The sequence below is a fragment of the Aspergillus versicolor genome, assembly GCF_001890125.1.
Source record: "Aspergillus versicolor CBS 583.65 unplaced genomic scaffold ASPVEscaffold_4, whole genome shotgun sequence".
NCBI lineage: Eukaryota > Fungi > Ascomycota > Eurotiomycetes > Eurotiales > Aspergillaceae > Aspergillus > Aspergillus versicolor.
In genome coordinates this window covers 666,280-693,937 of record NW_024467527.1, presented here as the reverse complement: position 1 = coordinate 693,937, position 27,658 = coordinate 666,280, and the positions used below count along the sequence as shown (strand labels likewise).

At 50.5% G+C, this 27,658-nt stretch overlaps 13 protein-coding genes across 13 annotated transcripts; 8 read left to right on the top strand and 5 right to left on the bottom strand.

The window, feature by feature from the left end:
- The first annotated feature begins 415 nt into the window (after positions 1-415).
- On the top strand, positions 416-814 carry ASPVEDRAFT_40814 (uncharacterized protein). Its single transcript, XM_040812216.1, has one exon. It carries the CDS (start codon positions 465-467, stop codon positions 726-728), a length of 264 nt encoding a protein of 87 aa, XP_040667013.1. The 5' UTR covers positions 416-464; the 3' UTR covers positions 729-814.
- A 184-nt stretch (positions 815-998) lies between these two features.
- Positions 999-2,403, bottom strand: vip1 (putative actin cytoskeleton protein (VIP1)). Its single transcript, XM_040815617.1, has 3 exons — positions 2,091-2,403; positions 1,950-2,036; positions 999-1,896 (listed from the first exon to the last, which is right to left on the bottom strand). Exons 1-3 carry the CDS (start codon positions 2,171-2,173, stop codon positions 1,269-1,271), a joined length of 798 nt encoding a protein of 265 aa, XP_040667012.1. The 5' UTR covers positions 2,174-2,403; the 3' UTR covers positions 999-1,268.
- A 230-nt stretch (positions 2,404-2,633) lies between these two features.
- ASPVEDRAFT_27922 (uncharacterized protein) lies at positions 2,634-3,546 on the bottom strand (the record flags this gene model as incomplete). Its single annotated transcript, XM_040810063.1, has 3 exons — positions 2,634-3,155; positions 3,212-3,285; positions 3,336-3,546. 3 exons carry the CDS (start codon positions 3,544-3,546, stop codon positions 2,634-2,636), a joined length of 807 nt encoding a protein of 268 aa, XP_040667011.1.
- A 1,007-nt stretch (positions 3,547-4,553) lies between these two features.
- Positions 4,554-6,588, top strand: ASPVEDRAFT_624429 (uncharacterized protein). Its single transcript, XM_040815615.1, has one exon. It carries the CDS (start codon positions 4,677-4,679, stop codon positions 6,309-6,311), a length of 1,635 nt encoding a protein of 544 aa, XP_040667010.1. The 5' UTR covers positions 4,554-4,676; the 3' UTR covers positions 6,312-6,588.
- Positions 6,589-6,865: 277 nt separating this feature from the next.
- ASPVEDRAFT_130860 (FAD-dependent oxidoreductase) lies at positions 6,866-8,137 on the top strand (the record flags this gene model as incomplete). The annotated part of the gene is made up of 1 exon (XM_040806761.1): positions 6,866-8,137. The coding sequence occupies one exon, from the start codon at positions 6,866-6,868 to the stop codon at positions 8,135-8,137; it is 1,272 nt and encodes a 423-aa protein (XP_040667009.1).
- A 34-nt stretch (positions 8,138-8,171) lies between these two features.
- ASPVEDRAFT_40811 (uncharacterized protein) lies at positions 8,172-9,555 on the bottom strand. The gene is made up of 2 exons (XM_040812215.1): positions 9,095-9,555; positions 8,172-9,020 (listed from the first exon to the last, which is right to left on the bottom strand). The coding sequence occupies exons 1-2, from the start codon at positions 9,302-9,304 to the stop codon at positions 8,298-8,300; spliced, it is 933 nt and encodes a 310-aa protein (XP_040667008.1). The 5' UTR covers positions 9,305-9,555; the 3' UTR covers positions 8,172-8,297.
- Positions 9,556-9,738: 183 nt separating this feature from the next.
- On the top strand, positions 9,739-15,302 carry ASPVEDRAFT_886277 (uncharacterized protein; the record flags this gene model as incomplete). Its single annotated transcript, XM_040818370.1, has 4 exons — positions 9,739-10,055; positions 10,113-11,214; positions 11,281-13,923; positions 13,980-15,302. The coding sequence occupies 4 exons, from the start codon at positions 9,739-9,741 to the stop codon at positions 15,300-15,302; spliced, it is 5,385 nt and encodes a 1,794-aa protein (XP_040667007.1).
- Positions 15,303-15,767: 465 nt separating this feature from the next.
- ASPVEDRAFT_624401 (uncharacterized protein) lies at positions 15,768-16,562 on the top strand. The gene has a single exon (XM_040815614.1). The coding sequence runs from the start codon at positions 15,852-15,854 to the stop codon at positions 16,263-16,265; it is 414 nt and encodes a 137-aa protein (XP_040667006.1). The 5' UTR covers positions 15,768-15,851; the 3' UTR covers positions 16,266-16,562.
- On the top strand, positions 15,958-20,495 carry ASPVEDRAFT_40806 (carbamoyl-phosphate synthase (glutamine-hydrolyzing) CPA2). Its single transcript, XM_040812214.1, has 3 exons — positions 15,958-16,778; positions 16,885-19,940; positions 19,999-20,495. Exons 1-3 carry the CDS (start codon positions 16,421-16,423, stop codon positions 20,104-20,106), a joined length of 3,522 nt encoding a protein of 1,173 aa, XP_040667005.1. The 5' UTR covers positions 15,958-16,420; the 3' UTR covers positions 20,107-20,495.
- Positions 20,496-20,599: 104 nt separating this feature from the next.
- Positions 20,600-22,648, top strand: ASPVEDRAFT_40805 (S-adenosylmethionine-dependent methyltransferase). Its single transcript, XM_040812213.1, has 4 exons — positions 20,600-20,758; positions 20,814-21,141; positions 21,210-21,515; positions 21,594-22,648. Exons 2-4 carry the CDS (start codon positions 20,866-20,868, stop codon positions 22,515-22,517), a joined length of 1,506 nt encoding a protein of 501 aa, XP_040667004.1. The 5' UTR covers positions 20,600-20,758; positions 20,814-20,865; the 3' UTR covers positions 22,518-22,648.
- A 104-nt stretch (positions 22,649-22,752) lies between these two features.
- ASPVEDRAFT_40803 (40S ribosomal protein uS19) lies at positions 22,753-23,810 on the bottom strand. The gene is made up of 4 exons (XM_040812212.1): positions 23,751-23,810; positions 23,665-23,683; positions 23,059-23,413; positions 22,753-22,998 (listed from the first exon to the last, which is right to left on the bottom strand). Exons 1-4 carry the CDS (start codon positions 23,766-23,768, stop codon positions 22,929-22,931), a joined length of 462 nt encoding a protein of 153 aa, XP_040667003.1. The 5' UTR covers positions 23,769-23,810; the 3' UTR covers positions 22,753-22,928.
- A 362-nt stretch (positions 23,811-24,172) lies between these two features.
- aspf8 (ribosomal protein P2) lies at positions 24,173-24,880 on the bottom strand. The gene is made up of 2 exons (XM_040812211.1): positions 24,577-24,880; positions 24,173-24,515 (listed from the first exon to the last, which is right to left on the bottom strand). Exons 1-2 carry the CDS (start codon positions 24,733-24,735, stop codon positions 24,348-24,350), a joined length of 327 nt encoding a protein of 108 aa, XP_040667002.1. The 5' UTR covers positions 24,736-24,880; the 3' UTR covers positions 24,173-24,347.
- A 198-nt stretch (positions 24,881-25,078) lies between these two features.
- On the top strand, positions 25,079-26,822 carry ASPVEDRAFT_191028 (uncharacterized protein). Its single transcript, XM_040809075.1, has 2 exons — positions 25,079-25,351; positions 25,403-26,822. Exons 1-2 carry the CDS (start codon positions 25,346-25,348, stop codon positions 26,399-26,401), a joined length of 1,005 nt encoding a protein of 334 aa, XP_040667001.1. The 5' UTR covers positions 25,079-25,345; the 3' UTR covers positions 26,402-26,822.
- Positions 26,823-27,658: the final 836 nt, after the last annotated feature.

Genomic DNA, 27,658 nt, shown 5'->3' with positions numbered 1-27,658 from the left:
AGGATATACAATTGATGTCAGATACCATCACGTGACCTATATAATCCAGACACTTGAACATTTAAAACATCATCCCGACAGCTCTTATGGAGCATATGGGGCTCGTCTTCAGGATAAGGAGACCCAGGATGATCCGCCATTATGCAACACCGCGGCTTGCAGGTGGACCCTTACGGAGTAGGTCGAGGGATGAGGTCTTGACTTGCAATGCTCTAGACCCGCAACGTCATAATGATGATACAGTCTACCAAAGACTTCCCTGACAGTGAATATGGTAGTTATTTAATGTCTGCAATCCCTTGTTTCGCTTTCCAGTAAATCAATATATCTCTACAGGGTAAACCACCTACCCATCGAAGGTACTTCCCCAACCAGGCTCAAACCCCTATCTATCTCAATCCTCTCTAATCAGACCAGTACACCACCACTGCCAGATCTCAAATCAATTAAAACTTCTATTCAAAATGTCCGCCCAACTCTGCGGCCGTCAATCTCCACCCCCCGAGTGCCAAACTGGCCCACAAGAAAACTCGCCAACTGGCTCCGGTCACATTGATCACAAGTTCGCGCCTGGCCCCGAGTATGCGCCCCTAACAGCCGATGCCGAGCGACGCGGAGTCGAGAACCCCCATACGGCTGTGCTGACGAGCAACCCGAAACATATCCTCGAGGATATTGAGGCGCGGAAGTACCATAAGGGGCCTGGGAATGAAGTTAGGATGGAGTGATTGAGTTTGATAGTATGAGATTGATTATGAGGTTATGATGCATATTTTAATTTTATATAAACGACAGAACCAGAAATAGTTGAATCGTGTTTGTACCTGTTTACTTTATTGGAATGACATAAGTAGTATATATAGGGAGATGTTTGATTGCCCTACTTATCCACTGAGGATGTGTTAGGTGGGGCGTATTGCATAGAAAAGGGTTTCCAAGTACAGATACCTCTTTCAAGACGCAGCAGTGTACGGGATGGGGCTAGGTTGGGTATTACTTGATAGTACATCTATTAACACTATAATTTTACTGTTGTTACGCGAATTGTGAAATTGATCGTGCATGGAATGTTATTAAAGCTCAGTTCGTAAACTTCTGTCCCAGACAGCCAGGGTAATCGACTATGAACATAAGAATGAAAAGAAGAGTAATCCAAAAAGTCATCATGCTAGAAACACAATGGGGAAAAAGGATCATAGAAAAAAACACAAAAAACCAGGCGTGGTCATCAATGTATAATCATTAACGCCTTGGTAGAGAGAAGGCGTTTATGCCTTTTCAGTCGTAGCCGGAGCAGCTTGGGCAGCTTGAGGTTCCACGCCAGGAGCAGGGGCAGGGGCAGCCTCAGTCGCGGCAGAACCCTCACCCTCAGTCTTCTCTGGCTTTCCGGCCTTCAAATCTGCGAGTCTCCTGGCTTCGTTGTGGATATCGCGAACCTGCTTATCGGTCTGGGAGTAGAAATCGCGCAGCTTCTGGCCAGAGGGCGTGCCGAGGGCCTTTTCGAAGTAGCTGTGCAGTCCGCGCCAGCCACTAGCGGCCTTATCACTGAGCTTGTAGCTCTCATCAAGGCCTCTAGCGCGGTCAGTAGCGCCGGTCTTCTTATCGAAGTTACCCAGCACGCTCGTGAAGCGGGAGGAGAAGCCGTGCTTCTGATCAAGAGCAATAGCTTTCTGGAGGGCTTGGTCACTGATTGCGTAGCCATGGGCGAGATATTCTGCAAGAATGCGCGAGCGGGGCTTATCTTCCTGCTCGATGTCGTGGTGGTTCTCGTCTTTGGCTTGGGTGGCTGAGGCGCCCTGCTCGCCGGCAATATCCTCGAGGGATTGCGCGGCTTTGACGGTCACGACGGAGGGGCCGAGCTGAGTCTGGTCGAGGAGAAGGGCTGTTTTGGCAGCACTGTTGTGTGTTAGTGTAACTGCGAATGGATGAAGCGTGCGGGGTACACTAACGCATCCTTTTCGAATGTCACGGTTGCCGACTTGGGAGCGTTGGCTTCACTGGAAGTAGGAGTGACAGAGATGTTGACAATCTTGCCGCTGTTGAACTTGTTAGAATTGGAATTGTCCAGCAGGAAAAGGGGGATCGCATACCAGAAGCTGAAGAAGTCCTGGACCTCCTTGTCCGAAGTAGAGGAGGCGATGCCTGAGACGTGGACGGTGGTGTAGTCTGACATTATGATAGGTCTGTATTTGATTTGAGGAGTAGATGAAAAAAGGGATTGGCGAAGTCAAGGATTAGGATGTCTGATGGATAAAACCAGGAACAGAGAGCAGGCCGCGGGGTATTTATCCAAATGGTGACGCTGGCCGCCACACCTTATGACGTTACCGTCAAACGTTCCCGTCAATCGTGCACAGCCACAGTGGATCCTGCTGCGAGCTTGATTCCATACAAAAACGTCAGGTAGCCACGCTAAACGGTAGTCCAGAGCCCAGGTGCAAGGCAGTAGAATTCGATAAAAATAGCAGGTTAGCTGTAGAAATTGGGGGAAGGTACGAGAACAAAAATCCCCTGGTTGTCCCGAGCTCGGCAAACCGATCAATTCCAAGTGGATTGTGGCTGGTGCGACGGAGCATCGTCGCGCAATGCACTAACAGATGGTCCAATTTCTATCAATTTCTATAGTACGGGATCTAGTCTTCCAAAGACAGTGCTTGACTTTTTTGCACGCTGAGCTCCAGCTCCAGCTCTCGAATACGCCGCTTCAGCACCTCGTTCTCGTGAACGAGAGACTCCGCATCTCCTTGTGAGGTCGTCTCAACACTCGACCCTGATGGTATGCGTTGCGAAAGTGAGCTTCGGCGGCCATGCATGCGCGAGCCGTATGACACATGAGCTGATGCATCACGATTTCGCTCCTGATGTTGGGATGTTACTGATACAAGGCTCTGAGGTCGCTCGGGAGATACGAGGGACGGCCGCCGACCTCGACCATTCGTTCGCGAGCCCTGTATTACCGGGAAAAAGGAAGCACTCAGATTGGAAGAGGACCGGTGCCGCCGCGATGCGGTTGGATATATAGGCCCAGATATGTATGGCGATCCGTGGAGTGCATCGAGGGGTTCGTTGAGTGTTGTCGAGGTAGACGAGGCTGTTGAGGCGACAGAAGACGTTCGCTGACGGAGGGTGGAGAGTTCTCTTGACAGGCGATTGACCTACCAAGACGCTGGTTAGACCTGCAGGTTCAAAAGGTACAAACTCAATATCTCACCATTGCCTCCTGTTCCTGCTCTAGGATCGAATGGATATCGGAGGGTGAGAGGGGTTTTGGTTGCCGTAAGGGTCCTGTGTGATTGAGTTAAATGCCTGTCCAATCGTACTTCTTGCAGACTTACCGGAGGCTGCTCTTGCTCGCGCCTGGTCGCTAATCTTGGCCGGGGTCCCTGTATCTGGGCTTCGACCCGTCGCAGTCGCTGGAGGACTCATTGCTCGTGATGATTGCCGAGACGATACGGAAGCGGTTTTAGCTGGCTGACTTCTGTCTGTTGCAGCTCGGGGTCGAGTTCTGGGCTGGGAGAGGGGTGTTTGAATAGTTTCTGTAGACATGGTGGTGGTTGTTTTGAGAGAGGAATAATACAGAAATAAGAGAGTGAAGACGTCAAAACGAGGGGGAAAATGGCTTAATCTATTGTTCAAGGGGCTTGGTAAACAGAGGGGTCATAATTCATGATGTGTCGGATGAAGGCCAACCCCTTGATGGGGATTCCCGGACGAAAAGCATGCCAGCAACGGTGGACCAAGACATGGATTCTAAACAAAGAGAATGCATGAGACCTGTCAGCAACCCTTGCTAGCTGTGATCTTTGTTCTGCTTGCCATATTCGGAGCACGTCTGGTATGGGTAACTTAAACTTATGAATAGGACTAGTTAAATTAGCTAAGCACCCTATACTGCTCGGAAGTAACGCGAAATAAAGTAAAGTCTGATTTGAATTATAACCCATTCCCTAGAAATTTATTCGAATAATTATGCCCTTTATTTGATCTCCTAAAACTCGAGTTGTACAGCCCTATCCATCTTGCGCTTTACCGTGAACGCACTGCCAGCATGCTGTAACTATATCGTTGCACAGGCTGTTCGCTCACAGCGCCTGCGCTATAGACACAACGATAACACTACGTGCCCAGTCTTTATCTGCACCCATCGATTGCCTAAGTAAACTAGCTGGATATCCTGAGAAGAAGGAAGTTTTGGGAAACCATGAAGCAACATGATCACTACCTCGCATCAGCTTCATACTAGATCTACCTATATTCGGCCTCAGGCAACTAATGTGCCAGGTAAACTAATTGAACAGGCTCCTTTATGAACAAGGCATTGGGTAAATTTTATCAATAATGCCGCGTAATGAATGCGTTATAATAGTATCTGCACTTGCAATAATCAACAGTAATATCTTGAAGATTGTTTGTCCTTCAGGTTGGCTCATGGAATCTCCAGGAAATGCCAGCAAGGAATCTGACCAATGACACGTCATTTATCAGATCTAGTTATCACGTGAAATATTCTGCTTAGGTAATTATGATCTACAGCCGACAAACAAACATCCAGGAGCAAGGGAGATGATGATGAACCGCGGCATTTCTGGGTTTCAGATTTAGAGTGTTTTGCATTTGAGCTTGAGTCAGAGATACCTTGCGCTGATTAGCTCGCGATATCCCACTCGTTGCCGCTCATGGCCTGTCAAAGTGCCTCTGCGACAGCTTCGGGCCCCTCCAACATTCCTCCCTTCGCGCAGCCTCTCGCTCCTTACATCAAGACTCGTCAGGAAGCTTTGCATATCCGACAAGTCCTCACAAGCTACCTCCGCTCGCATATCATCTTTGCCGATAATGACCCCGAACACCCCGATTGTCACGCCCAATCCCACCTTTCGTTATCTGTGTCGGACAATGCGGTGACGGACGTGAAGCGAGTCCCCGCGGACGTTACAGGGCTGCGGAGGGAATATTTGCAGGCCCTACAAGCAAATGTGGCCGCAAGGAAACAGCACCACCAGATTTCCGAGAAACTGGATGCGCTGCACTCTGAGAGATCTAAGTTTCCTGGATCCTCTCCTGATAGCTCCTCGGAGTTGCAGGCTTATCTTCGACTCGTCCGTGATCGACGCAGACATGCAAAACTTCAGGTTTTTGAACACTATTTCAACGAGTTACGAGCACGCGATACTCCCCGACCCGAAGATTTCGAGAAGCAGGAAGACCAAGAGCAATTTACACTGCCAGAGGGGCTCGGAGATGAAGATCAGGACAATGGCGTGGCAGGTGGTGATTCTGAGGAACTGGTACATAAACTCGAAAGGGCGGTTATTCGTGCAAAATCGCAACTGGACCGGGAAAGGGAGCTGTACGCGGAATTGAAGGCTCGGAATGCATCTGAGGGTGACCGAGCAGAAAAATCTACTCCTGCTGTGAAAGCTGCTGCCCTCCAGCAGACTAGAGACGAACTTGTACAATGGGTGGAGGATAAACTTGTCGGTAGTGGAAATGGCGAAGAAGACCCTGTGGAAGAGCTACCCACCGAAGAGATTGAGGAGTCTGCTCGTATCCTCGAGGAGCAAAGAGTACGAATCCTTGAACAGTACAGGGCCTACACAGAAACCCGGAAACGTTTGCTCGAGGCAGCTGCTCGGGCTTGCCAGCCCGTATCAACAGCATCTACGAAGTCACCGCCGCGACCTCCAGAGCTCAAGGGGTTGCCCTCAGATGAGACGCTGCCCTTAGAGCCATTGGAGGTTCTATCATATGCCAGCAATGTCCTACATCCGATTTCCAAAAGCCAGCGGTCCTTGGCTTTGCAGAAGTTCTATTTGACTGGCTTGCTTGCTAAGGAGAAAAGCACAACTCTACGCGTGCTCAATCGCCTGAGAGATGAGAGCCACCTTCTCCCTGAATATCCAATCCTTGCCCGGCAACCCCGCTTTAAGCACGCGGCGGCGGCCCTCAACTCCAGACATGCTGCCGGCCAACAGGATCCGGTCAAACAGGACGAAATTGTCAACATGGCCGAGGCCTGGGCGTTTGCATCCGCAGCCGCTGGGTCTAATGAAAAGGAATACGTAGAGCAAAAAGTCGGAGATGGCAACGAAAGCGCAGATAACGCCCAGGAAGAGCTACAGAATGTGTACAACTTGTTAAATCAGGACCTGGAAGAGGCCCTAAAAGACCGGCAAGGCGATGACCAAAAAGATGGCGATCTCTGGGCACACGAAGCTCGCTCCTCTAGGTCTCAAGCGAGAATGTCTCGGTCTGAGAAACGACCAAAGGGGCCGTGGACACGTCTGAATGGCAAAGTCGGAGTTGCAGATTAGACGAAGGAAACAAAATGGAAGGGCCCGCCCACTAAAACATCATTCTAATCCACTAATTCTACTTTTCTACCATTTATTCCCATGCAAGGCTGGAGTGCATTTGCCATGTCTACAGTGCCATGACACGAGAATCAGCAGTCCATCAGACGCTCAATTTGATATAATCAAGTCGCCTATCAGGCTCGAACATGGTGCAACCGAATACTCAATTAGCCTATATGGAGAGACTTGTAATTGGGCTATTAGCTATAGATCCAGACCCTGCCAGATCCATAACTTTGTACCGGAATAAGATCGAACACTCTATTTCGATATAATCAAGCCGCCCATAATCTGTACGCCAGCTTTACATGGAAGATCCCTGAATATCCCGGATAATTAACTTTGCTCCCACGCATCCTACCCGGCCATCTACTATAGGACTTTCTTAAGCTCCGTCACATAAACCCACCGTCCGGCTTTTATCTACACACCTATCTTGTGATAAACAATGAATACCCAATGCCCCGAAGCACACGCCTAGTTGCCCTCCCTACAGCCCTAACACAGCAACAATGCCACTTTCCCATCCCATCCTCATCATCGGGGCCGGGCTCTCAGGCCTCACAACTGCCCGCCTCCTTACCAATGCTGGGATCCCCTGTATTGTCTTCGAGGCCTCCCCTCCCTCCCGCAGCCAGGGTTACGCCATCTCTCTCCGCGACTGGGGCTTCAATTCCCTCATCGCAGCGCTGGGAAACCTACCACTGTCCAGTCTAACAAGAGCCGTAGCCCCAGACCGACACATTGGCGGCTGGGGCTGGCTCGACCAATCCTGGCGAAATAACCAAACGGGCTCAATCATCCTCATGCCGCCGCGCGAGCCCAAAGAGAAGCCGACAATTCTTCGGGCGAACAGAAATGCACTCCGGACGTGGATCGCAGACTGCGGCGAGGAAGAGGTGGACGTTCGATACGGACACCAACTTACAAACGTCACTCTCCCCAAGAGCCCTGATGACGATAATGATAACGGTGGTAGTGGAAACGGAGACATCGTTGTCGAATTCTCAAACGGCGCACAATACCACGGCTCCCTCCTCATAGCCGCCGACGGCGTGCACTCCACCGTCCGCTCTTTGATATTGCCATCCATAACGCCCGAAATCGTGCCCGTGCTCGTCTACCACGGGGACTTCAAGCTCAGCCGCGACGAGTACGAGGCCATAATCCGGCCACACAGCGGGGAGTCCACGATTGTAGCGGGAGTGGGGGACGGCTTCAACACGCCGCTAACGGTATGCAATATCACGAACACAACGGTGCACATGGACTGGACGTACTCGCGGCCTAGTATCCCGGACAACGACCCGCTGTACAGCCCGAACATCACGTCCGAGGAGGCGAAAGTCATCCCCGAGGCGCTGGTTCAGGAGATTAATGAGAGGAAGCTGGGTGAGCCGTGGTCGCTTTTCTTGAATGGGGAGACGATGAGGGGGCATCGGGTATTTAATTGGCTGACGAGGTGTGTGACAATGGAGAGGGGAGATGTGGATTCTGTCGCGAAGAAAGGGGTTGTGTTTGTTGGAGATTCGTGGCATGCGATGCCTATATTTGGGGGGGAGGGAGGGAACCATGCGATTCTTGATGGGGTTGAGCTGGCGAGGATTTTGGGGGGCTTGATGGGTAAGGAGGGAGGGGATGTACGAGAGGCAATTGGGGCTTATTATGATAAGGCTTGGAGACGGTGTCAGGATGCTGTGAGGAGGTCGAAGCAGAGGTTTTATCAGCTGCATCGTCCGATCAGCGAGTGGGAGGAAATTGCAGAGAAGCAAAAGCGGGCGTAGTCACTTAGGGCTACGCGATGGAGTAGTTAATAGGGACCGACTCATTTCACAACATGCCATACTCGTGTAAACCAACTGGTTTACCGGACTTCTAGAATAACAGAAGGCTATCTAAATACTAAGCCAACGCAATCTTTATCTCACTTTAGATAAGTTCGATTCAATTCATTCGACGCGCACGGACAAACCACCGCCGCTTTGTCGCATCTCCCGGCTCAAACCCAACCTTTCGATCTTCAGCTAATTTCCATAAGACCTGACTGAGGAACGGCGCAAGGGCCTTCTCAATGTCGCCCGGAACATCGCCATACATCGCCGTTACAATCTCGTGTAGCGTCAAGCAACCCCGTCCCGAGCCCTGTCTCGCAGTCGTTCGGCATTCCTCCAATATGGAAAAGACCTGTTGCACCCGAAATTCTCTGTGCTTGATATACTCGCGCATCTTATCTGGGAGATCGTTAATCACTGCTCCATGGGCTGGGTATCCCAGCGGGCAACGCAAATTCGCCATTAGCGCCATGCTCTCCATATATTGTCCCAGATCCTCCACAACCGAGTATCCGTGGCCTAGCACGTTATCGCCCGTAAAGAGAGCGTTTTCTTCTTCCATCAAGAAACACATGTGATCGGCTGCATGACCGGGGGTATGGACTGCGCGGATGGTGGCTCCCTCAACCTGGAAGATCTGCCCGTCTAGAATATTCTTTTGCCCGTTGTCGGGTCGATTTTTGTAAATGCGCGAGGACAAAGATGGATTATACGCCACAAGGTCGGGAACTCCGCCTGTATGGTCACCGTGCCAGTGAGTGAGAAGAACATGGGAGATGTCTATATCTCGCTGCTCTAGTACGTGGGTGATATCTCGAATCCAAGAAGGCATCCCCTGGGAGAAGGGCAAAAGCATGAGTGACATGCAATGATCTTGGCCTGGGTTTGGGTAAGACAGGAAGCACATACCTGACCAGTATCGATTAGGATCCGAGATCTGCCTGTTCCAACTAAGTATGTGTTCGTTCCCTGCAGTCGCATGGGACCTGCATTTCCGCCCAGAACCCGGATGACTCGGTCAGAGACATTTGAGATAACAGGCAGAGTTGGGATGGTTGCCTCCCTTCCAGAGAGGTATTCTTGCCAAAAGTCTTGCGGAAAGGGTATTCTGAACGCCATCACGACAACCGAAAGAAGCCATGGGCCCGAGAGAGAGATAGAAAGGTAGACGAGGTGAGCTTCGAGTCTGTAATATCGGAACAAGCTCCGTTCTTCGGCGGCATCACTCTGACGGGTTTTAATCGGGCATATTTGATAGAGCACCGAGGAAAATTAAGACCCGGACGAGCCAGATCTGACCCAGCGCATGCCAGAGAGGCTCGACCAGTCATTTTGAAAAGTCCCCGTATGCCCGTTTACACAGAATCTCGTCACAAGCTGGAAATCTCATCACACTCTGCGAAAATTCCCGTGCGGGCCCTTTTGCCCTTGAAGCAGTAGCATCAAAACCCCGCGTATAGAAGTCCTGCATCGCTATGTGAATCTGCTGCCGGTGCAGGTACCTGTACATCTCCCTCAGCGTAATGAGTACTTGAGCTCGCCAAGCAGATACAATGAAGGAAAATACGCATAGCACATCCCTAGTCTTTTTTGGGAACGAGTTTCCCAACGATGATCTCAAAGGGCTCTTCCGCTGCCTCTTACGGCTCAGTAGGGACCGCAGGTTTCGCCAGCTGGCCGCTTTTCTTGAGGAGTCGACTCTCGTTCTCAAGAAAGAAGTGGCTGCACTTCCACAACAATTGCGAGACATTGTACCGCATTTTCACACAATTTTGCCCCTTGCTGAGCTTGGGGATTTCCGTCAGGGCCCTCTGGGCGCTGCTATGGAAAGTGCCCTATTGACTGTACTGGAATTGGGCATGTTTATTGGGTAATCATACCCCTCTTTGATTTATGGCCAGGAATAGGACTGATCGAACAAAATTAGGCACTATGAGGCTGAAGGACGTGGTTGGGATTTATCCCCACACAACACCATCCTTGCTGGTCTGAGTATCGGCCTGCTAGCCGCCGCCGGCCTGGCCCTATCCACCAACTTAGCGGAAGTGGCCCAGAATGGTGCTGAGTGTGTCCGCGTATCATTTCGTCTTGGAGTATATGTTAGCGAGATCTCTCGCAAGCTCGAAGCACCCCAAGCGGATGGTACGCTATTGAGCTGGGCTCATGTCGTCACCGGAGAGGCCAAGTCCGCCATCCAAAATGAACTCACACAATACAACTCGGAATCAGGCACCCCTGAGCTCCTCAAGGTTTTCATCAGCGCTGCGGATAAAACCTCCGTCAGCGTAAGTGGGCCACCATCACGGATGAAGGCCTGCTTCGGGGGTTCGCACCTACTGCGATATTCAAAGTCCTTTGCCCTCCCGGTATACGACGGTCTATGCCACGCGTCGCATTTGTACAATGAGGATTCAATAAATACTGTCATCAACAGTGCAGAATCCCTCATCCCTAATTCTCGTCCGGTGCGGCTTTCCCTCCACTCTTCGAACACCGGACAGCCGTTCTTGGCCACCACTGCGCATGAGTTATTCCAGGCCATCGGCACAGAGCTGCTGACTGGGACCATCTACCTTGATAGTATTACCGATGGTATCCTTGAGCGAATCGGCAACTTCAGCCCAAGCCAATGCAGGATTGAGACTTTCCGCACCTCGATAGTATTCAGGAGCATATTGGCAGCTGTTAAGGCACAGTTTCCTAGCCTCGAGATAAAGCTAGTTGACTTAATTCCTTGGTCCCTACGGGATTATGGAGCCCTCCAGCCCCGTTCCTTTGCTGACTCGAAGCTCGCTGTTGTTGGCATGGCCTGTCGTATGCCCGGTGGCGGCAACGACACTGAGCTTTTCTGGGAAATTTTAGAACAGGGACGCGATGTCCATACTACAGTGCCGGCGGATCGTTTCGACCTCAGAACGCATTATGATCCCACAGGGAAAACCGATAATGCCGCGACAACTCCTTACGGCAACTTCGTTGATAGCCCAGGATTGTTCGATGCTGGGTTTTTCAATATGTCACCGAAAGAAGTACGTTGTCCATACCGTCTGAAGATACGGCCACAGAGATATGGGACACAATGCTAACAGACCCAGGCGGAACAAACAGATCCTATGCAACGGCTGGCGCTTGTCACGGCATATGAAGCCCTGGAGATGGCGGGCCTCGTCCCTGGCCGAACTGCGTCATCAAACCCTAAACGCATCGGAGCTTACTACGGACAAGCAAGCGACGACTGGCGAGAGTTGAATGCATCGCAGAATATTGGCACTTATGCGGTCACAGGGGGTGTACGCGCCTTTGGGAATGGGCGTATTAACTACTATTTTAAGTTTCCAGGTCCTTCGTTCAGTATTGATACTGCCTGCTCTAGTGGATTGGCTGCTGTCCAGGTGGCTTGTTCTGCCCTGTGGGCAGGTGAAGCGGATACGGCACTCGCCGGTGGACTGAATATCATCACTGATCCAGATAATTATGCAGGTCTGGGATGCGGCCACTTCCTTTCCAAGACTGGCCAGTGCAAGGTTTGGGATGAGACTGCCGATGGATACTGTCGTGCTGATGGGATTGGTTCTGTTGTTATCAAACGTCTAGAGGACGCAGAGGCAGATAATGACAATATCATTGCCGTTGTATTATCTGCAGCCACGAATCACTCAGCCGAAGCCATATCCATCACCCATCCTCATGCGGGAAACCAAAAAGATAACTATCGTCAGGTGGTTGATGGAGCCGCCATTAATCCGTTGGATGTGAGCTTTATTGAGCTCCATGGCACAGGAACACAGGCTGGTGACGCGGTAGAATCCGAATCCGTGCTAGATGTATTCGCGCCCAGGTCACCAATGCGACGTCCGGATCAATTATTGCAGCTAGGTGCAGTTAAAAGCAATATTGGACATGGAGAAGCAGCGGCAGGTATTGCGTCGTTCCTGAAGGTGCTGCTAATGTACCAGAAAAACATGATCCCGGCCCACATTGGTATCCATACAATCCTGAATCCGACCATCCCTAAGGACCTGGAGCAGCGTCGTGTACGATTGACCCAGACAAATACAGCATGGCCACGTCCAACTGGAAAAAAGCGAATTGCAATGGTCAACTCATTCGGTGCACATGGAGGCAACACCACGGTATTACTGGAAGATGGGCCGGAGCGGAACCAAGCAGTCGATAAGGAGGAACGCTCAACTCATACCGTCACAATCTCGGCCAAATCCAAGAAATCTCTCCAAGCTAATATTGCCAATCTATTGCTCTACCTTGAGCAGAACCCAAATACCGATTTGGCGGACCTGTCATACACAACTTGTGCGCGCCGCATACATTACAGCTTGCGCGTAGCATTCGCCGCCTCAAAAGTTTCTGGGCTGGTGGAATCGTTGCGCAACGCAGGTACAAAAGAGGGTCTCGCAGAGGTTAGACCAGTTCCAGGAGATGTTCCTCCGGTCGTGTTTGCCTTCACCGGTCAAGGGGCGTACTATCAGGGCATTTCCCGGGAGTTATTTGATTCATTCCCTTATTTCCGTGAGGAGGTTCTGCAACTCGACCACGTTGTTCAGCGGCTTGGGTTCCAGTCGATTGTGCCCGTGATTGACTGCAGTGTCGAAGAGAGTCCATCAGAAACGGTGACGCAGCTTAGTATAGTTGTGATCGAGATTGCCCTGGCTCGTCTCTGGATACTTTTACTCGGCCTTCAACCAAGCGCCGTCATTGGCCATAGTCTGGGCGAGTACGCCGCGCTGGTAATCGCGGGCGTACTATCCACCGCGGATGCTCTCTTCCTGGCGGGACGGCGAGCACAACTCATTGGGAAATTTTGTGTCCCAGGCAGTCATGCAATGCTATCGGTACGTGCATCAGTATCGGAGATCGAAAAGTTCTTAGGCAATGCGAAGTACGAGATTTCGTGCCAAAATACTCTCGAGGATACTGTGATCGGCGGGACAAAGGCTGATTTGGATACTGCCCGACATACCCTCGAAGCCAACAGTGTCAAGTGTGTACCGGTAGACGTGCCGTTTGCATTCCACACAGAACAGGTGGACCCAATCCTAGACAGCTTAGCCCGAATCGCGGAGACTGTGCACTTCAAAGCACCTAGCGTTCCCATACTGTCACCTCTGTTAAAAAGCGCCATATTTGATGGGAAAACCATCAATTCCACTTATTTGACACGGGCCACACGCGAGACTGTTCATTTTACTGGCGCTTTGGAAGCTGCGCAGGATCTTGGGATGGTGAACGACCGAACAGTATGGGTTGACGTCGGACCACACCCTATTTGTGCCAGTTTCGTGTATAGTTTGATACCAAAGGCGCGTGTGGTCTCATCATGCCGGCGAAATGAAGATAACTACACCACCATGGCGAAGAGTCTCGTTGCTTTGCACCTGGCTGGTGTGACTCCGTGTTGGAATGAGTATTACCGCGCCAATGAACAGGCGTACTCTCTTCTTACTTTGCCCAAGTATGCCTGGAATGACGTCAACTACTGGATCCAGTATATTGGGACCTGGACGTTAGACAAGGCTCATCTGAAATATACCGGAACAAATGGGCGGCCGACGGTTACCCCGTCATCATCTGCCCTGCAGACATCTTTGATTCATCAAATCATTGAAGAGACGCTTGGCGAAGGAAATGCCACACTCAAAGTCGTCTCTGACTTGCAGCATCCGGATTTCCTTGAGGCCGTTCATGGACATCAAATGAATAATTGCGGTGTGGCCACATCGGTGAGTTCTGCCGTCTTCTCGTTTTGAATACCAACGTGTACTGACAGCAGGCTTAGTCAATTTGGACTGATATGGCACTAACGGTTGGCGAGTACCTTTATAACCGGCTGGTTCCGGGTTCAAAGGTATATCCGAATGTGCGCGAACTAGAGGTCTTGCACGCGACAGTTGCCAACCCGGCGAAGAACAGCACGCAGCCTTTATATCTTGATGCCAACCTGGATCTATCCACTCAGCGGATGTCACTCGCTTGGTTCAACGTTGATCCCGCAACTGGCGACAAGGCTGCCGAGTCTTATGCTACAGGGTCCGTACGATTTGAGAGCAATGCAGAAAGCTGGAAAACGGAATGGGACCGCATGACGCATCTGATACTTGGTCGAATTGAGGCACTAGAGCGGATGGCTGCCGCGGGAAAGGCAAGCCAGTTGTCCAAGGCGTTATCATACGCGTTATTTAAAAACGTGGTCGACTATGCGGACCGATACCGCGGCATGGACCGTGTGATCATTCATGACTATGAGGCATTCTCGGATATAACTCTGATTCCAGAGCGTCATGGTGTTTGGCACACGCCGCCACATTGGATTGATAGTGTCTCCCACCTCGCTGGCCTTGTCATGAACGGGAGTGACGTGTCTAATACCCGCGATTTTTTCTATGTCACGCCTGGCTATGATAGCTTCCGTATTTTGAAGAAGCTGGAACCCGGTGCTCAGTATCAGAGTTATGTGCGCATGTTCCCAATTCCGGAACCTAACATGTATTCCGGCGACTTGTATATCCTCCAAGATAGCCAAATTATCGGCATGGTTGGTCAATTGAAGTTCCGTCGGGTGCCACGTCTGCTCATGGACCGATTCTTCTCGGCGGAAGCAGCATCAAAACAATCGGTGTCATCTTCTACATCCACAGCTACTCGTGCTGCAGTTCCTGTTGCCAAGTCCGCTCAACCTGCTCCTCCACCACTTAAACCAGCAGATGCACCACTTCCAAATGGCCAGCCCCAGAGCACCAATAAGCTTCCCAGTCCACCTCAGAAAGCAACACCACAGCCTGCGATTAACGGGGTCAACCCAGCCGAGGAAGAGAAGACGCCTAGCAAATCAAACGCAGGAGGCCCCAACGGGACAACTTCCCAGCCGGAAGTTACTGGTGTCGTGGGTCAATGTCTGCAATTGATCGCTAACGAAACAGGACAAGGCGTAAATAACTTGACATCTGATGCAACTTTCGTGCAGTTAGGAGTTGATTCACTCATGTCACTTGTACTTTCAGAAAAATTCCGAGCTGAGCTTGGGCTGGAAGTCAAGAGTTCGCTTTTCCTTGAATGTCCGACGGTTGGAGATATGATGGAGTGGTTGGAACAGTATTGTTAGATGGTATTCTGTGTTGACTAGCAGCTGAGGATTAGAATGATCTTTATACCGTATGTTATTAAGCCTATCGCTGTCGTAAATTCATCTTCCCCGGGTCTCAGCCGAAAGACTTGCGAGCGTAATGTTGGCATTATTCCGCGATCGTTTAGCCTACACAGTTGATTGATTTTGTTTTTGAGCTGGAATCTTGAATAGTCAATTTCAAGTGGCATTCGATGAATGTTGATCCTCCCTGTCCAATCTCGGTCAGTGCACGTGATCCATGTTGCTGTCCACGAATAGGTAGCACCTTGTAGGACGGTACCTGAAATCCAACACCTTGGAACCAAATAAAAGCCACTATACAGGGCCCTCTGGATTTGAAGAACTGATCCCACTGTTGACTGGGTCAAGTGACCGATATTTTGAATATTTTCAAGTAACTGATCGTCTCTGGGCCGATAAAAAAGTGCGCGATACCAGAAAAGGAAATTAAACAGGAACTTGGCCCCAACAAATGAGAGAGCTGGGTGTGCTTTACATAAGCCTGGGCCCGGGCCGGGTGATCACATGGACAGCATACGATTGGTGCGGACAGTAGGCGGTGAGCGTGAGGGCTTTTTGTGCTCTTGTTGGGTCCGACATAGGGATCTTTTTTTTCCTGGCTCTCCACACACCGGAGTTCTTATCGGCCCTGAATTCGAGGTCTCTTTCTTGGGGAGTTCTCCGTCGCAGCCTGGCGCTATTCCAGTTTCTCTCTGGCAGTCTTCTCCGGCTCCGTTGACTCATCGCCCGACTTACCTCCATAAATTTTTTTGTGTCCCTCCGCCTCCGCCCGCTCCTCACCGTCTTCTTTCTTCCTTCACTCACCACATCTGGCCAATTCCTCAATTCCCCTTGTACTCGACTCCCTTCCTCCAGTCTGGGAGTGCGGCAGAAGGCGGGACGACGGTAGGGATTATTCTAGGCCGAAAGTTCTGGTAACGAAGCCCACGGAGCTATACCGGTGCAAACGTCCGTATCTCCGCTCCCCATTCTAAGCGGAACGATACAACCCAGTAGAGCGTAGTTTCAGCTCAATTGGATTGTTCCCCCTTCTCTCTACCCTATCTTCACCTTCTAGGGTAGCGCGCCGCGCAATGGTTCTCGCCGCTCGGTGCGGGCAGGCTACGTCCTCCCTTTTGCGTCAACGATGCCTCGCTGAATCCCGTCGCTCTGCGCTGGCTCTGCGCTCTTTCACTTCTCAGACCAACACTGCTCGTTCCACAGCGTCGGCACTCCGATTGCAGCAAAAGACACCTTCTCCATGGCGGCCGCAGCAGCTGCGCAGCTTCTCCAGCGCTCTCTGCCGCTTGGCCGCGGAGTCATCCACTGGCGACAGCCTGTTTTCCAGTGGGCTCATCCGCCCTGGCGCTAACCTGGTTGATGTCAAGAAGGTGCTTGTTATCGGTAGTGGTGGTTTGAGTATTGGGCAGGCCGGAGAGTTTGATTACTCTGGTAGGTCATACCGGCTGCAAGCCAGTCATAAGCTTGACTCAAAAAAGAAAAGTTCATTCAATTGGCTCATGAACGTGTTCGCTGATTACAATTTTCCCGCACACAGGTTCTCAAGCCCTCAAAGCTCTCAAAGAAGCCGGTGTTCAATCGGTGCTGATCAACCCCAACATTGCGACTATCCAGACCGACCACAAGCTCGCCGACGAAGTTTATTATCTCCCCGTCACTCCGGAATACGTCACCTACGTTATCGAGAGGGAGCGTCCCGATGGTATTTTCCTTTCCTTCGGTGGCCAGACCGCCCTCAACCTCGGCGTGCAGATGAACCGCATGGGTACCTTTGAGCGTTATGGTGTCCGCGTCCTCGGAACCAGCATCAAGACTTTGGAGACCAGCGAGGACCGTGATCTTTTCTCCAAGGCTCTGAATGAAATCAACATCCCTATTGCTGAGTCTATCGCCGTCGGCACCGTCGACGAAGCCTTAAAGGCTGCTGGTGAAGTTGGCTATCCCATCATTGTTCGTTCCGCCTACGCCCTGGGTGGTCTCGGTTCTGGTTTCGCGAACAACCCCGAGGAGCTGAAGAACTTGGCCTCGCGTTCTTTGACTCTCTCGCCTCAAATCTTGGTTGAGAAATCTCTCCGCGGCTGGAAGGAAGTCGAGTACGAAGTCGTCCGTGACGCATCCAACAACTGCATTACAGTTTGCAACATGGAGAACTTCGATCCCCTGGGTATCCACACTGGTGACAGTATTGTCGTCGCCCCCAGTCAGACTCTTTCCGATGAGGAGTACCACATGCTCCGTACCGCCGCTATTAAGATTGTCCGTCACCTTGGTGTCGTTGGTGAATGTAACGTGCAGTATGCTCTGCAGCCCGACGGTCTTGATTACCGTGTTATTGAGGTCAACGCGCGTCTCTCCCGTTCCTCGGCTCTCGCCTCCAAGGCTACTGGATACCCTCTCGCCTATACTGCTGCGAAAATTGGTCTGGGCCACACTCTTCCCGAGCTTCCCAACGCTGTTACCAAGACAACCACTGCCAACTTCGAACCTAGCTTGGACTACATCGTCACCAAGATCCCCCGTTGGGATTTGAGCAAATTCCAGCATGTGAACCGTGACATCGGCAGTGCTATGAAGTCTGTGGGCGAGGTCATGGCTATTGGCCGTACCTTTGAGGAATCTTTCCAGAAGGCTATCCGCCAGGTAGATCCCCGCTATGTTGGATTCCAGGGTGACACGTTTGAGAACCTCGATGAAGTTCTGAAGAACCCCACCGACCGCCGCTGGTTGGCTGTCGGACAGGCTATGCTCCACGAGAACTACTCTGTTGACAAGGTCCACGAGCTGACCAAGATTGACAAGTGGTTCCTCTACAAGCTCCAAAACATCGTTGACAACCAAAACGAGCTCAAGGAGATCGGCAGCCTCTTTGGAGTCAACAAGGAGCTGATGCTCAAGTCAAAGAAGCTAGGTTTCTCTGACAAGCAGATTGCTTCCCTTGTCGGCTCCTCCGAGGATGATGTCCGCGCCCGCAGGAAGGGATTTGGCATCAGACCGTGGGTCAAGAAGATTGATACTCTGGCTGCTGAGTTCCCTGCTGACACCAACTACCTTTACACTACGTACAATGCTACTTCCCATGATGTCACCTTCGACGACCATGGTACTATCATTCTTGGAAGCGGTGTCTACCGTATCGGTAGCTCAGTCGAGTTCGACTGGTGTGCAGTTAACGCTACCCTCTCATTGAGAAACATGGGCAAGAAGACAGTTATGATTAACTACAACCCCGAGACCTACTCTACTGACTTCGATACTGCCGACAAGCTTTACTTTGAAGAGCTCAGCTATGAGCGAGTCATGGATATCTATGAACTTGAAGCCGCCAGCGGCGTGGTTGTCTCAGTCGGTGGTCAGCTTCCTCAAAACATTGCTCTCCGCCTACAAGAGACGGGTGGTGCCCACGTTCTTGGTACTGACCCCAAGGACATCGACAACGCCGAGGACCGTCACAAGTTCTCTCAGATCTTGGATAGCATTGGTGTTGACCAGCCTGCCTGGAAGGAACTGACCTCCGTTTCTGAAGCTGAGAATTTCGCCGAAACCGTTGGCTATCCCGTTCTTGTGCGCCCCAGTTACGTCCTTTCCGGTGCCGCCATGAGTGTTATCCGCAGCCAGGATGAGCTCAAGGAGAAACTCCTCAACGCTAGCGCCGTCTCTCCCGACCACCCTGTCGTCATCACCAAGTTCATTGAAGGTGCTGAGGAAATTGATGTTGATGCTGTTGCCTCTAACGGAAAGCTCCTTCTCCACGCTATCAGTGAGCACGTTGAGCCTGCTGGTGTGCACTCTGGTGACGCCACTCTTGTCCTCCCCCCTGCCTCCCTTGAGAAGCCTATCATGAGCCGTGTCAAGGAGATTGCTGAGAAGGTTGCCAAGGCCTGGAACATCACCGGTCCCTTCAACATGCAGATCATCAAGGCCGACCAGGAAGGTGCTGAGCCTCAGCTTAAGGTCATCGAGTGCAACCTTCGTGCTTCTCGCTCTTTCCCCTTCGTCAGCAAGGTTCTCGGAACTAACTTCATCGATGTTGCCACCAAGGCTCTCGTTGGCCGTGATGTTCCCGAGCCTGTTGACCTCATGGAGGTCAAGCGCGACTACCTCGCAACTAAGGTTCCCCAGTTCTCCTGGACCCGTCTTGCTGGTGCCGATCCGTTCCTCGGTGTTGAGATGTCTAGTACCGGTGAAATCGCTTGCTTCGGTAAGGATGTTGTTGAGGCTTACTGGGCTTCATTGCAGTCCACCATGAACTTCCGTGTGCCCGAGCCTGGTGAGGGTATCCTGCTGGGCGGTGATATCACCAACCCTGCTCTGGCCCAGATTGTCGACTACCTCCAGCCTCTGGGCTTCAAGTTCTTCGCTGCCAGCTCTGAAGTCAAGACTCACATCGAGTCTGCTACCCAGGACAACGCCTCCGTCCAGGTGATTGAGTTCCCCAAGAAGGACAAGCGTGCGCTTCGTGAAGTCTTCCAGAAGTACGACATCCGTGGCTGCTTTAACCTTGCCAAGACCCGTGGCAAGACTCTCCTCGACGAGGACTATGTTATGCGACGAAACGCAGTTGACTTCGGTGTCCCTCTTTTCATGGAAACCAAGGTAATATATCCCAACCCCCTTTGTATAAGAGGAATAACGTGCTGACGATTTAAATCAGACTGCTCAACTTTTCGCCCAAGCCATGAACCAGAAGCTTCCCCGCGCTGATGGCATCCCGAGTGAAGTCCGAACGTGGTCTAACTTCGTCGGCGGCAAGCTTCTGTAAAATAAAAGCGACTAAAAGTTTCTGGATACTCTAATCGTTGTGTGTTATATTGTGTGCTCTTTTGTTCTCTGGCAGAAACGCCCATTGGTTTGGCGTAGGTAGTGGACGAGACCCTTCCATATTGATAGACCTTTTTTTTTGTTTACCCCGGTTATGGGCTACCAGTCTCTCTGAAAGCTTAAGCAAATGTGTTGCAATGGTTTTTCATCTCTCTCTATTCGCATATTGTTTAGATGCTTCGCGCCTCTTCTGGACTTTACATGTGGGCCCGTGTATGAGCGAGAAAAGACATTTCAACTGGATATTATGAATGATTTGATTAATTGGCAGCATTGGCAGTGTATGTTTTCTATTTGTAGTATAGTGATTATATCCAATCTCGACTTCCAATATATTCTTAAATCTAAAATTCGAAATTCGAAATAAGTGGTTGTAAAAGTGAAGTCTGGTTTGTAGCAAACAACCTAAGAGTTCTTTCAGGGCGGAGGGGAAAGCAATCTTCACTAACACAACAACTCAGACTCAAAACATTTTACCCTCACCATCACCCACCCCAGCCTTTCGCTCCAAAGATTCAGAGCTGGGTTTGCTGTATTTAATCCATTCATCTCAACAGGAATTCTTTAGTCGCTCTTCAATCCCTCAAACACCGGTATGCCACCTCTCAAACTTCACATAGGACCATACTTAGCTAACATCAAACCTAGCACAAACAATGATCTAAACATCATCTCTCACACACATCAATTCAAAGTAGTCATGTCTGGCTCAGCATATCAGCCAAATATTCAGACAAAAACAACCCCTGGCTCGGCTCCAAACGGCCTGGGAACAGGTCTCTTTGCCTCCAGTGACTTTCGCGCTGGTGATGACGTCCTGCACATCCAAAGCCCATTTGCCGCGGTGCTAGACACCCAACGACTTGCTGATACCTGCTCGGGGTGTTTTGGGAAACGACAACTTGAAGCCAATCCCGATAACAAGATTGTGTTAAAGGCTTGTGCGGGATGTCAGGTCGTCAAGTATTGCGATACCGTACGTATATGTGCAACTTTCCTTCAATATTTGAAGCCAAGGAGTTTAAACTGATTCGGTAAACACAGAATTGTCAAGCGAAGGATTGGAAGCTAGCTCATTCTCGCGAATGTCCTATCTACAAGAACTTGCACCCCAAAATTCTCCCTATCAATGCCAGAGCGATTATGCGTATGGTGATGCGCATTGGTGCGAAGAAAAATGCCTATACGCAAGAGGAATTGGAGTTGTTTCAGACTCTTGAGACTCATATTCGCGACATACGTGAAGGAAACTCGGAGCAGTGGGAGCGCATTTCTCTCACCTCGAAGGCTGTCAAACAGTATTCACAAACCGGTATCGAAGAGGAGCTGCTGTCTGCTTTTGGTGCAAAAGTGAGTTCAGTTCAATCAATTTAATGAACAGGTGGGTGCCTTTTTTAGTTATGTGGTTCTAATGATTGTCGGCGCCAGTTTGATTTGAATTCCTTCAACTTGACAAGCGCAGTCTACGACCGAGTTGGTTTGTACCTACACCCCTACGCAGCTCTGATCAACCACAGCTGCGAATACAATGCTGTCGTGGGATTTGACGGCCCAGAACTCTACATCAAAGCCATTCGCCCCATCGCCAAAGATGAGCAGATATTCATCTCCTACGTTGACACCACATATCCCAAGCACATCCGGCAGAAAGAGCTACGCGAGAGATACTTCTTCATCTGCCAATGCTCCAAGTGCTCCGGCGATGAAAGCCCCGAACCGACTGGCGACGCAGGAGAGGTTTCCAAACGCGCATATGCCCTGTTGCAATCTGGCAAGGCAGGTGATGATCAACAGAGACTATCAGTCACTCTGCAGGCGCTTATCGCACACGCGCTCCCCAAAACAAAGCAACCATTCGTCTCTATCCTCGACGAACTAATTGTGTCGGACATTTCTGGTGGCAGACTCAACCACGCGTTCTTGAACTGTGCGCTGCGGTTCTCGCGTATCGACCCCGTGGTTTACCCTTATGAAGGACATCCTCTTCGCGCCATGCATGCTTGGACTTTGGCGAAAGTTACCCTCCAAATCTCGCAGGAATTCCCCGAGCTTACGATTCCAGAGTTCGTTAAAGGTGGATGGGAGGATTTTCTTGGGGCTGGCGAAATCAGTCTAGACTATGGATTGCTTACTTGGACCCTGTTGGCGGAGCTTGTTTCGAAGGAAGCGGAATATTGCACCGTTCCTGGGTTTCGGACCATAGTGAAGAAGACTTTTGCGAACGTGCATCAGGAGTTTATGAAGCATGGGCTGGACCCGAGGAACATGAGGGACGAGATTAGGGCGCAGTGGAGTAAACTTGGGAAGGTCATCGGAGGCTATTTCCAGTGCGTGCTCCGTGACAACAGTTGAAGGTGCCTTGAAAAGAGGTTGGGGACACTCTGTAAGGCCAATCCAGGGTCACTGACATCTTGCAATGCTACGCGGGTAGTTACTGGTCTACTCTCATTCCATAGTCATGGCGAATATTTGAAGAAAATGAGATAAATTTCGTTAAATTAGACCCTTTCTACACTAGAAAGAGCCAGGCTCCTACCTCCCACCTGGTGGGACAAGAGTATAGAATCCCTTGGTGCAGGACTCGTGATTTTCATGCCGACAAGACCATTGTATTGAGATGCAAAAGCTGACCCGCACTTGACATACAAGCAGATGAACCCTATTCAAACGCAAATGGTATCCATCCGATCCTCTCGTATTTTGATTTTTGTTCTCCTGTACGCCCAAATCCTCCACGCAACAACCAAGTAAAGCTTTTCTTCTTTACTTGAGGGGAATGAAACGAGAAGAGTGGGTGGCACCAATACCGGGACGACCGTGCTTGACGGGCTTGCTGTAAGGGGGTTAGCGTTCATCCTACTCACTCTGATAATTGGGCAATCGGAATACGTACTAAGAGATAGAGAATTCACCGAGGTAGTGACCAACCATCTCAGGCTTGACTTCGATCTGGTTGAACTCCTTACCGGAGTAGATACCAATGACGGAGCCGATCATCTCGGGGACGACGATCATGTCACGAAGGTGAGTCTTGACGAGGTCGGGCTTCTCGTTGGGCTTGGCCTCCTGCTTGGCCTTGCGAAGCTTCTTGATGAGGCCCATGGGCTTGCGCTTCAGACCGCGGTTGAAGCGTCTGCGGGCACGAGCGTGAACGACATCACGGAGCTGTTCGGAGGAGAGGTCGAGGAGCTGGTCGAGGTCGATTCCGCGGTAGGTAAACTTGCGGAACTGTCTTCTCTTCTTGATCTCTGTCGAAGGGAAACCTGTCAGCGCGCTTGTCCTTATAATTTCGTTGTTCGAATGCATGAATTGTGCTGCGTCTGCGAGTTGGCGAATTCCTTTCCCCATTGTCCACATAACAACATTCCCATCATCTTCCTGTAACCAGTTTCGAAATTTCGCTCCAGCTTCGCAACGATCCATCCAACAATTCTTCACAGCGCATTTTCACGGGGATTACGTGGGATTAGGGTAGGGTTTGTTTCGAGATGCAACGTACCGGCAGCCTCCTCGGCGTTCTAGAGAAATTTGTTAGCATCCTTTCGAATCATAATATCGGTCCATCAAGGGCTAGGAAAAACTCACGTATTCGACGTCAGACATTTTGGCGGGTTGTTCCTCTCAAGGTCGCTTCTCGAATGAAACTCGAAAAGCGAAAAGGACGATGGTTGTCGGATGGCGTGTCGCTGTTGAACGTTCGGCGGGCTCACTGTACCGCTTCTGGGTGAGGTGGGCGGAAGGGCTCGTCTAAGCGAAGGGTCAAGCCCTATTGCACTAGCCTCTTTGGGAAATACAACTTTGAACATGGAGCCCTGGTCAAGGCTCCATTCTGGCCTATCAACCATTGTTCCAATCGCTTTTAGTTATTTCATAGTAATCTTGCCGTTTTATTGGCTCGTGAATTGCGATTTCCGGGTTATGAACAATTCTCAAGCTGGTCGCTCTACGAAACAGTTGAAACTAATTTACTAATATAGGGCACATGTAGACAATTCGAGGAGGTCAGACGATCTGTATTGGCTACCACTCTTTCGAGCTCACGTATGCATAATTCGTAACAGCATTACACAAGCCGCAGATATGCAGGCTTGGCTAGCAGTGTTCTTTCCAATATTGAATTTAACAGCCAGAGTCCTGTCCCCCACGAATATACCACTTTTTGCAGGGAGGCAGTTGATGCGCTTAGTCGAAGAGACCGAAGCCCATGTCCTCGTCGGACTCCTCCTTCTCCTCCTCCTTCTCGGCGGCAGGGGCCTCAGCAGCAGCAGCGCCACCAGCAGCGGGAGCGGCAGCAGCACCAGCACCGCCAGAGGGAACGGAAGCGAGCTTAGTGGTACCCTCAGCAATCAACTGTAGAAAATGTTTCATTAGTCCGCTGCCAAGAATTTCAAGCGCTTCTGTCGAAACGAACCTCGTTGATGTCCTTGCCCTGGAGCTCAGCGATGAGCTTCTCGAGGCGCTCAGAGTCAGCGTCAACACCGACGGAGGAGAGAACCTCCTTAATATCGGAAGCAGAGGGGCTCTCGTTGCCAGCAAGGGCGAGGAGGAGGTAGGCTGCGAGGTGCTTCATTTTGAACTATATTGAAAACGTGCGATTAGTATTGACAATCCCAGCGACTATCCAGTGCCAGTGAGGGTAACACGTACTGTTTAATTTGTGTAATGAACAAGAGAATCAATCGATTTAACCGCAAGTTGGGCGGAGACTGAAACGTCGAGTTCGGGTTGAGTTGATGTCGTGGTTGGAAAGAGAAGAAACGAAAAGTTCAAGATCACCAAATTCGCGGGAAAAGTGCGTTGTGGCTGGTACCCGTGGCTGGCGCCGACTAAGCGAGTGGTGTGGCGCAACACTCACGTGATTGAGACTTTCTAGGAAGCAGCATGGTTGACAGTGTCCTTTATCTTTCGTGAACCCGAGAACCAGCCTCGTGTGAATGTCTTGAGGATCATTTGCCAACTGGCAAAATCACCTGGCGGCGCCATCATTCCTTTGCCAGCTCAACATAGCCACGATCAGGACGTGAATAGGCTTATCACCTATCGAACTACTACGGTGGTGTCTACCGACGGAGTCATGAAGCTGCCTGTTCGCACCGACCACCGACGGTGAAACTGCTTGCATAAATACATCATCCTCGCCCTCGCTTGATCCAAGGTCGATCAAGAGGTTGGCGACAAAAATGAGTGTAAGTAATCCGATGCCCTAGCCTTTTGGAGTCGCCACTGACCATGTCCAGTTCCTCGATTCTGTCCTCTCGTCCATCGAGACGGGCAAACCGAAACCGATTCCTACATCCTCTCCCGTGCCAACTCCTTCTATCCCATCATCAAACTCGAAACCAGACACTCGTAAACCAACACCAACGGGTCGTCCTGCCACTATCGAGCGAAAGAATGGGGTCGCAGCGGGGACAAAACGAAAAGCCGAGGAGCCGCTGCCACGGACTCAGAAGCCTGGGGCACAAATCCCCTCCAGACCAGCGCCCGGAAAGTCCACAAATACCCCAGCGCTCTCCAACCAGCGCCCAACTACCATGGCAAAACCCGTAAAGTCCACAGCAAGCGGTAATGTAGCAACTGCCAGGAAGACGCCACCAGTCTCATCAAAGCCTCCACCAAAAGGTTCCTATGCGGAAATAATGGCAAAAGCAAAGGCTGCGCAACAGAATGCCCCCACTCAGGTTGGGATGTTCAAACATCAATCAGTGCCTAAGGAAAAGCTGAGCAAAATGGAGCGCAAGAAACGGTTGATGGAGGCACAGGCAAAGGAGAAAGACGCCAAACAGACAAAGCGGGGGGGCTCTTCTTCCGCCACATCTGCAGCTAGCAAATTTGGGAATCTAAAGCCTGGCAACAAACAAGAAACAGAAGAGCCCACCTACAAGGGCACTGCAAGGCCGCCGCCTTCCCAGCCAGAATACCGTGGCACTGCTAATCTTCCGAGCCGACATGGCGATCGCCGTGGTCAGTTCCGGGCAAATAAACGACCACGAGCAGACGAATATCTTGGAACAGATGAAGAAGACGAGGGTGACTACGCGGATGACTATGACGACTACTACTCAGAATCTTCCGACATGGAGGCAGGTATAGATGATGTGGAGCAGGAGGAAGCACGAGCGCTGGCTGCAGCCAGGCGTGAGGATGAAGCAGACATGCTTGCGGAGGCTGCGGCTAAGAAGGAGAAGATGGAGCGCCGCAAGAAGCTCGCTTCGTTGGCGTCTAAGAGACACTAGCTGCAAGTATCTTCGCCCTTACCAACTACGTATTTCAACTTTTTCATTTCTTATCTTATCGGTTATCATTCGACTGTTCAATTTAGAACCGGAGCATCAGCATGGAATACCCGGGGGTGCATTGCAGAAGTGGCTTTGTTTATTGCACTATGATATGCCTCTCACCTTCTTAAGTTACTTTATCCGTCTTGGTTTATTTCTTGTTAACATATTATTTTCAAGCATCAGCGAGCGTCAAGGTATTGGTAGATGGGAACAACACTGTTCTCCCCGCCAATTTTCTGTTTTGCATTATGGCTGATACGCAGGCGTCATTGTTCATATTACTTAGGTAGATCCGATGTAGATTCTCATATTTATGACCATTCTTCGGGAGTCTAGTACTTTAGTTCTCCTTCATTTCTATCCAACAAAATCCCCGTCACTTGGTAGTCTATAACACCTAAGTACTAGGTATTTCTATCGTCCAAAAAACTACAAGCGCCCCCTTCCTGTCAGATCCAGATGTTGCTGTTTTGAGTGTTTAATAATCAGTACAAGCCCTGAACTTCTACATATTAATCTATAGGTTCTACTCAGGAATAAGGAATGGCTAGTTTGTGCCTTGTGTCGATGCTACTCTCTTTGTTCCAACTTCAAATAGGGCCACCCATACTTGTCTCACCATGATCTCTTTACCCTTTGTCTCAGGTACTTATTACAGGCCCTCCAAGCAGCTATCCATTCTTACTGCTTACAACCTCTTGTTCAGTTATTCTATATTCCCTATATGCCGTCATTCAAGCACCAGCATCCACGACGACAGCACCACACTTCCCATCCTCCTCCATTATATTGGGATAAACTCGCTAGGCTGTGGTTGACCAAGAGCGCGCTGAGAGAAGCCAACCGACGAAACAAACCCCTATCTTCAGACCAGGGCATCTTTTCTATACCTCACACTTTTGCTCCTGTTTTCTTACGTGGCTGCTCTGCTACTCGTTTACAAGAGATCAGAAAAGTTTCCCGCTGTGGAGGACCAGATCTATCGGATATCAGAAACGTGAGTTATTTACCAGTCACCCTCTTCCAGCACTGATTCCTAAGGATATGTATATTAACAGGCCTTTGCTTCTAGTATCCCGCGCCAGCCTACTTCGATCAATACTCAACGGATCCTACCAAGGCCCGCTCGAAGTGCTCTAGCCCAACGGAGAGTATGCCAAAAACCGGGAGCACGACTGTTTATGACCCAAACTTTGAGGTGCATATTACCGA